Consider the following 9,281-nt stretch of genomic DNA (forward strand, 5'->3'; position numbering starts at 1 on the left):
TATTAATAGTTACCACTGTGCTCTGTTTTATCCATGGATAGACTACTACAACCCCTGTTGCAAAAACAATTATGTTGTACTTTAAAAGCTGTACTCAAGTTTAAATACATTGTTATATATCGTTCTATCATTTGACAGGTTACTAAATAATACTTGTTATTGACGCATGATCAAGAGCTATCATGTGAAAATGTGACTCAAAGTGACAGTGTAAACTTAAACAGCAGGTTTAAAGCTTGTGTTGGACTGAACTCTGAGGGTTTTAACTCAGGGACTCAAAGTTTAGAAATCAAGGTTGAAGATAATAAAGGCTGGAGACTGGGTGTGTCATCAGAGTCTGTCCACAGGAGGAGATTCATGATTGGTTCAAGCTCTTCATGCTCAACCTCTTCACTAATGACTGCCCACATGTTTAAGAGTTTACAGTGTAAATGTTTTTTATTGACAGTGCAACAGTAGAGAACGCTATGACCCATGCACTGAGCAACAAGGAAAGAAGATCTAGAGTCATAGAGTGAAGGTTCAACACTGTCCTTGTCTCCTTTCTTGTGAGTGAATCCAGCTACAACACTGCTGCTTCAACCTGCTGACACTCCACACACTGAAGGTGAGTTTGACTAAAACCTGGACTCAGAGTCACAGTAAACTTCAGTCAAGTCAGTAGAGGAGGGAGGGGAGCCATGACTGACTCTACTTTCTGTCTGCTGTGTTTTCAGCTTCACTCAAAGACTAAATGGCTTCCAGACCAGAGGAGGATCTCTGCTGTCCGGTTTGTACGGAGGTCTTCAGAGATCCTGTTGTTCTGTCCTGCAGCCACAGCTTCTGTAGAGACTGTCTGAAGAGCTGGTGGAGAGAGAAACAAGATCAACTGTGTCCAGTTTGTAAGAGAAGATCTTCAAAGGAAGAACCACCGCTTAACCTGGCGTTTAAGAACCTGTGTGAGAGCTTCTTACAGCAGAGAGAACAGAGATCTTCAGAGGCTCTCTGCAGTCTGCACTCTGAGAAACTCAAACTCTTCTGTCTGGACCATCAGCAGCCAGTGTGTGTTGTCTGTCTCCATTCACAAACTCACAACAAACACAAATTCAGACCCATCGATGAAGCTGCTTCAGACCTCAAGAAGGAACTTGGGGAAACTCTGGAGCCCTTAAAGAAGAAGTTAAAGGGTTTTGAAGAAGTTCAAGTGAAGTTTGGTCGAACAGCAGAAGACATTAAGGTCCAGGCCCGACACACAGAGAGGCAGATTAAGGAGCAGTTTAAGAAGCTTCACCAGTTTCTAGAAGAGGAAGAGGAGGCCAGGATGGCTGCACTGAGGGAGGAAGAGGAGCAGAAGAGTCAAAGGATGAAGGAGAAGATGGAGGCTCTGAGCAGAGAGATAGCAGCTCTTTCACACACAGTCAGAGCCACAGAGGACGAGCTGAGAGCTGAAGACGTCTCATTCCTGCTCAACTACAAGGCTGCAGTGGAAAGAGTCCAGCAGCGCCCCCTGCTGGAGGATCCACAGCTGGACTCAGGAGCTCTGATAGACCAGGCCAAACACCTGGGCAACCTGACCTTCAACATCTGGAACAAGATGAAGGACGTGGTCTCCTACAGTCCTGTGGTTCTGGACCCAAACACTGCTGGTCCAGGACTCATCCTGTCTGAAGATCTGACCAGTGTGAGACTAGGACACAAACAGCAGCTTCCTGACAATCCAGAGAGATTTGATTATTACTGGTCTGTCCTGGGCTCTGAGGGTTTTATCGCAGGGACTCACAGCTGGGATGTCGAGGTAGGAGACAGTACACACTGGGGACTGGGTGTGTTACCAGAGTCTGTGCAGAGGAAGGGATTCAACATTGGGTCTGGATTATGGAGAATATTGTTCTGTGGAGGTGAATACTCAGCTCGCTTACCATCAGGTCCAGACATTGATCTCCGAGTGCAGAAGAAGTTCCAGAGAATCAGAGTGAATCTGGACTTGAACAGAGGAAAGCTTTCATTCTCTGATCCTGATACTAACACACACATACACACCTTTACACACACTTTCACTCAGAACATGTTTCCATACATTTACACTGGTGATAAACTCCCAGTGAAGCTGTTACCAGTGAAGGTATCAGTGACAGTGGAGCAGAGCAGTTAGAGAAAAAGAGGATGATCATTGTTGTTTATTTCAATGTAAACCCTTTAAAAGTAGAGACGATGTGTAGAGACGTCACATCAGTAAAAACGACATTAGAAATGAATCTGCTGTGTTTATTCTGAAGCTAAAAGTAACAAGGTTCATGTGTAACATGGCACTCCATCCCATACAGTACATTATGTTAACACAATAATGATGTAAGTATTGTGTTATGATGGTAACAATTTCTAATAACTGCCCTCTAACAAAGCAGATTTTTCCTTGTGGGAAAAATGAAGTCCATCCTATCTTTAATTTGAGTCATCATTCTTAAATTTTAACAATGTAAAACTTAATTGGCATCCTTCAGATATGTGACAATAATGTATGACAACTCATGTTTGGCAAATCAATGTTAATAATGATAATAATTTTATTGTAGTCTTTTGCTTTTCTTGATAAATAAATAATTATTGAAAGTCTTTTTCTGTTGTTGGTTTGAGCCATGACTGACTGAACCTCCTGTCTGCTGTGTTTAGTTCTCACCGTTTTGTTTTTTGCTTGACTTGGAGTCATATTCTGTTTTTCTGATTCATGTTTAAACATCAAACATAAAACTGTTCACACACTTCCTCATTTAATGTGGTGTGTGGCTCAGTGTCCACTAGATGGCAGCATCAGAGCACAAACAACTTGTTCAATTTAAAGGAGGTTGAATTTTAGCAAGATATTGATCCCAGTGTGAACTGGTCACTGGTCAATTTCTGAATCAAGACATTAATGATGATATTTTAATGCAAGAGGATTTCTTTAACGTATTATTGGTGCTAATCATATTTCACATTTTAACTTATATATTTTATTCACACTAGTCTACAACTGTTGGTGGCATCTTAAAACAAATCTGGCCTAATTTTACTTTTATCCCTTTGTGAACAGTATGTAGAATAGAAAACAGTTTTATCCTTTAAAATGTCACATTTGTATTTAGAAAGTTTTTTTTTCATTGAGATTTCAACACACATGATCTATTGTTCACGTTCAGGACATGAATTGGTACCTGTAGACTTTCCTATATTTATGATAATTAAAGTTGTTGCGGAGGCGTCACCATGGGATCACTCTGTTGCTAAGATGTTCAGAGTGGTTAGTGGATGTTTTTGTGACAAGTGAAAGCAAAGTTTTGCCTATGGTAATTAAGTGTGTGTGTGCGTGCGACTCTCCGTCATGATTTAGTAACTCGTAGCCACCGCCAAGTGCAGGCGCCATCTTCTGTCAAGTTTAAGTCATGTGACATACAGTATTTTGCAGTGTTACATGTATAATATTTGTGTTCAATGCACTTTTTGAGTGAGTTGTGAGATGTTACTGAGCTGAAAATACGTTGTGTTTGGAGATAGGCCTAATAGCTGAGAGCTGGGCGAAAATTAAAATGATGTGCTGTGCATATTGTGACTTAAAGGGGTGTGTCGGCTATATTGTGAAAAAGAACATATTCCTGTTCATTTCTTCACATATTGTTGTATTTTTGCACACTTGCTCAACTGTCATTAAAGTTCTTGCTAAGGAAACATGATTGCATCATACTTTGTTACAGTACACACTGCACCATCTCACATGTAATGGTGGTGATCCAGTGTGAGTGTAAAGGTGGAGAAGATCAAAGGTCTGACAGGGACGGACTCACTTGCACAAACATGTACATTTTTCAATCTGGCAACCAAAACAAAGAGCAGAGAAACTCAGATTACAACACACAGAGGGAGTGCAACAAAGATTACTCAGGACACTATGACTGCACTATAGTTGTCTTTATATGGAAAACAGTTATTTATTGGAAATTTAATTTAGGGAAGAAAATAGACATTATTATTGGAATTTTTCCAGGATGTTGTTTTTTCAGCCCTGAGCTGTGACAGTTTTCCCCTAAAACTAAATACAAAGCTAAACATGAGAGTCAAACGCCATCTATGAAGTATCTGTGCAGCTCATTAAGCGCTTGGCTTTAAATACGTTAGCTGAAAATTGAGCTGTTGACTCTCCAGTTCCCTGTGGTCCATGGACCATGGTTCTCCTCAGTATTTCACAGATGACCTTTAATAAAACCCGCAAATAATTTTACTTAGAGGGAAACTGTTTCACTAGGTTCAACTTGCATTTGCAGCTGAACTGACACAGCTGCTGCAACATCCTGCTGAGGATTTTGGCAATGTTTAAAGCTCCACCCCTCACCTGAGACAAACTAGAAACCACTTTATTGGACTTTGTCAGTCCTAGAGATGCAGACTGAAGAAGAGACGATGAGATTCAGCTTCAGACCAAACTAACAACTTCCTGTGAGTGAGTCCAGCTACAACACTGCTGCTTCAACTTGCTGACACTCCACACACTGAAGGTGAGCAGCGTTAATTTCGTCAGACGAGACGAGACGAAAAATATTCGTCAACGATGGTTTTTTTCATGACGAAAACGAGACGAAGACGAGACGAAATCAATGCCCTTAAACACTGACTGTGACGAAATTACAAAAAATGCGTGTACATTTCGGAAATTTACACGCATTTTTTGTTGACGAAAAAAGACGAGACGAAATCTACTTAATCAAATAAAAACTTAATAAAATGTCTCTTTCTTTTTTCGTCACAGACTTTTAAATTAGCTACAATCCAAAAAGTGCCTTCACTGGATGCATGTCATGTTTTTATCCTCCTGCACTGCTGCCAGGGGTGTGTGTGTGTGTGTGCCTGAGTGAGGAACACACACACACACACACACACACTATGTGCTATGTGCGGCGAGTAGGCTACAAACTGGTTATGGGGGGCGGGGGGCGCATGGCCATTGCAGGGGGGGTGCGGGCGCTGTAAACCGGCGGCGGAATCGCTGCGAAGCTCCGAGCAACGGAGATCATGTGCGAGTCGGAGCCCTCCCGTTCACATCATTACATTTGTCAATCGCTGTGTTTTATTTTGAAAATTAACCGGATTCTCTCGTTGTTTCTTTGTGCGACTTCCTGCCCGGCTTGACAGGATCGCACGGGGCTGCGCCGCGGCGCTGCTGCTGTGAACCAGAGCGACATGGCTCTGGTGTGAACGACACAATCGTTAACATCAAAGGGCTCCGCTTCGCGGCTACTCGCGGCGCTTCTGCGGCTGGTGTGTCCCTGGCGTGGACGCGTCTCCGCGCTGGTCGGTCGCGCGTGTGTGTGTGTGTGTGTGTATAGCTTACTGACAAATAGCCTACATCAGGGCTATTCAATTGGCGGCCCGCGGGCCACATCCGGCCCCGAACCAATGTCCGAGTGGCCCGACTCGTGGTTGACCCAAAAAAATAAAACAAAACAAAAACAGAGGGGAACACGTTTTGCGAGAACTCAAAATCCCTACTGTAGGTCAGACAGTGAATGCACCACTCAACGCAGCCTAGCAACACGCAACCCACCCAGTTAGTGCGTTGTTTTGAAAGTTACCGGTAGAACCGAGGCTTGGTCGGTCAGCTGCTCTCCAGAAACGTCGTGTCGGGCCACAGCCGCTCGTCACAGAGCGGGAGGCTTCGCCGCGGCGGACGTTCGGACGGCCGAGGCCGAGGCTGCCCTCCGTGGTCCTGTGGTGCGCAGCGCTACAGGTCAGCGAGAGACAATTAGTCTCCCCGTCCGTCCGGGACCGACGGACCTCACACTCCCCACCGGGCCGCTGTGGCACGACACGGTGTTTGTGGAGAGCAGCTGACCGATCCCCAGCCCTCCCATCAGCCAACAATAAACCGTGGTGGCTGGTTAATACCCCACCAGTCTCTCCACTCCTTTCAGTCACACATGAGCACTGTCCACGCAGTGACAGCACGCCATGCTCCGCTGTCCTTTTTTTTTCTTTTGAGGGAATGAAGTAACCAATAATTTAATTTCAACGCAACTACGTAGCCTGCTTGCAATGGAATCAGAACAGTAACTTGACTGGGTCTGGGAAAGCTACTTTTCAAAGGAATAATCCGTAATCAAATACTTTCCCAGAGTAATTTGCCCCTAAATAATTTGCTCCTTGTTTTTCAAAATATGTTAGAGAATAAATCTGTGTTCATTTTTAGGCCTAATTTTAAGACTATAGGCTACATTTAGTTATTTACATAACATCCTGCTGTAAACCTCAGTGGAAACTCAGAGGACAGTAGGCCCCAGGAAACTTTTATTTCCTAAAAAAAAAACCTCAAAGCACAACTACATCTTGACTTATTCCCTTTTGTTTAGTAAGTTGTTTAGTAGCTAATGCTGGGTTTTAAAAATGCCCCTCATTTGTAATAACCTCCTTATTGACCGCTGAAAATGTCTGGCCCAGCTTAATTCTTTCGCGACCACACTAATTCCTCAGCACATCCACTCAGGACCACATGTTTTTGGCTATTTGTTTACCTTTTATCTCACGTCGAACAGAACTCTGTACATCACCTAGAAACAAACGGTCTTCACTCGGTTGAAGAGTGACTTTATAACGTGCTTCTGGAAAAAACGGCGAGTTTTTCTGCCGTTTCGTTCGTGAGTACGAAGTAGAAGAAGAGAGCTGGGTTTCTCCAAAAACGGAGCTCCCGCTCTAGTTTCAGAGAAAAACGCACTTTTGTGTCAAGTGGCAATCTGCTCATTTTACCGGTACTCTGCAGTGTGGCGTCTCCCAAATCATTTCTACGGCTAAATAAATATATTTGTAGGTAAATCTGAGGGGTGTGGCAGCGTGGAGAGCAGCGGTGCAGCGGTGGGGGTCTCTGGCCGCAGCGCAGCAGCTCCGTGACACTGCTGTGTGACTGGCCGGCGATGAGTGCTCTGGGGCGGGGGCGGCCGGTCACAGCCCCCGCTGCAGAGCCCCCGCTCCCCTGCACGGTGAAAACAGCAGAGATAACGGGCTTTCAGATCCGAGTCTTCAAACCAGAAACGTTTGTAAACAACACCGGAAAAACTCGCCAGATTTGTCGTCGGTCGCTTTTGTCAAAAGAGGGTTTGGAAAGTCGCCAGATTCAGCGAGAAAGTTGCAACACTGTAGCCGACAGCCGCACAGCGCTGCACGCTGTCCCCAGAGCAGCATTCAAGGAGAACGATTACTCAAACAAAACCAAGATCACACAGTTTATAAAAAACATTATGTTTTGATTTTAGTTTAAAACAGTTTTACATATCAGAGGACTACCATATTCACACACAGGGTACCTCAGAGTGTCTATTATCTTAATCTGTAAAAAAAACGGTTTTGACGAGTTTACTCGTCAATGGTCGTGAACGTTCGGCAGGCTGTGACGAGTTTACTCGTCAATGGTCGCGAAAGAGTTAAGGTCTCGGTTTTAAAATCTGGCCCCACTGAATTTGTAATTGAATAGCCCTGGCCTACATAAACGCACACACAAGCTGGAAAGTTGGCTCATCTGACAGCTGCATGTCAATATTGGTTTGAGTAGATTAGTTGTGATTAACATTACTGTCAATCTGCTTTCAAAGACTAAAAAAAGACTATTGACTAAAACTAGACTAAAATGCCAAGACTTTTCGTCGACTAAATGTGACTAAACAAAAAAGAATACAAGCTGACTAAATATGACTAAAACTTATAAGGGCATTTGACACAAGACTAAGACTAAAACTAAATTGAAAAATAGCTGACAAAATTAACACTGAAGGTGAGTTTGACTAAAACCTGGACTCAGAGTCACAGTAAACTTCAGTCAAGTCAGTACAGTAAATATCAACTAAACATGTTCTGGTCATCAACTCAGATGTGTTTGTATCAGATCAGCTCTGTGCAAAAATGAGACCAAAAACACAGAGACTTTCTGAACAGTTGGGTGCTTCTCTTGATTTCGGTTTTTGGGCAGTAAAACAAAGACAGACTAATTATCATTTAGCAATGTAGGAAGTAACCAAGTGCATTTAATCAAGTCCTGTAAATTTTACTTTACTTGAGTATTCCCTTCTCATACCTCTTTGTGTTCCTCATATATGACTAATGTTTTATTTTTTACTGCACTGCACCAGCTTCTTTGGATTTAGTTAATTCTGAAATTACAAGTTAAATCTTACAGGAAAAAATAAAATAAAGCTGAAACATTGCATGTGTCCAGATACAACAACTCTGGAATGAAAACTAACTTGTGTTACAGGTGAAGTTTTTACAGAGCTCCGCCTCTCACCTAGATTACCTCAGACAAACCAGGAAAGAGTGTGTTCTTTTTCAGTAAAGAGACGCAGACAATGGCTGTGTTCCAATAGCGGGTTGAGTCGCCGTCACCAACTTGCCCTCGGGGTAAACCCTGCTGCCATAATTGCCATTCCATTTCTCTGAAAAACTGAAGTGAACTTGGTGAGGTCAACTCTTGGAGGGTTGAGGGATCGAGTCAACATCGATGGTCACTTCAGGGGTGTATATCACCCACAATGCATTGCAGTGGTGCAAGAAAATTACATCGATGGGATGGCAGTAGGGTTGTGCCGATTGGCGATCCAATCGTCTATCGGCGATTGGAAGGACGATCGGCGATGTTTTGTTTTCTTGCCGATTTTACACATCGCTACTTTTTTTATTGTGTGCAATCTGTTTGTTTTGTTTTAATGAAGCCGCTTCTCTGGCTGCTTCCAACAGATACTCTGTCAAATGACAGTGTTTCACCAATCAAATGCAGCCACTGGCGACGTCCAATCAGACGGAGCCAGGTAGTCATATGACCGCACACAAAATCTCTGTGGAAAACAGGGTGGCCACTGCGCCTCAAATTTGAGGAAACACGTTTAGCTGGTGTTGTGGCTGTGACTAGGCTGCCGACGCCAGCGCTGTTATGTCACAGCCCGACAAGGTGTTCACTGATATGCCACAAATAAATTACGTCCGCCACGAATAGATTTTTCGGCTTTCGGCAACGCAATATCGTTTCGTTCATTGATCATAGTGCTCTTTCTCTGTTATTAGGCAGTAATGAAATTCAAACACCGGTTAGGGTATAAATAGAGTACCAATTATAGAACTTTGCCGTTAATGAGCAAATCCTTGCCCCTGCCTGTTAGTATTTTTTGTTTGTCTTTTTACTGCCCTATCAACACAGTCACATCATTACGCGGCAGCCGTTCTGATCCCATGGCCAGTCCACCACTGTCTGCAGGTATTTCTTATTATAAGAAGCATTATAGAGCTACACCTAGGAC

The 9,281-nt window shown here is 43.4% G+C and overlaps 1 protein-coding gene across 1 annotated transcript; it reads left to right on the forward strand.

Moving 5' to 3' along the window:
• Nucleotides 1-573: 573 nt before the first annotated feature.
• LOC311006136 (E3 ubiquitin-protein ligase TRIM39-like) lies at nt 574-2,131 on the forward strand (the record flags this gene model as incomplete). Its single annotated transcript, XM_083998839.1, has 2 exons — nt 574-607; nt 717-2,131. Exon 2 carries the CDS (start codon nt 734-736, stop codon nt 2,129-2,131), a length of 1,398 nt encoding a protein of 465 aa, XP_083854965.1. The 5' UTR covers nt 574-607; nt 717-733.
• Nucleotides 2,132-9,281: the final 7,150 nt, after the last annotated feature.

The sequence above is a fragment of the Trachurus trachurus genome (assembly GCF_905171665.1).
Source record: "Trachurus trachurus genome assembly, chromosome: 22".
Lineage (NCBI taxonomy): Eukaryota > Metazoa > Chordata > Actinopteri > Carangiformes > Carangidae > Trachurus > Trachurus trachurus.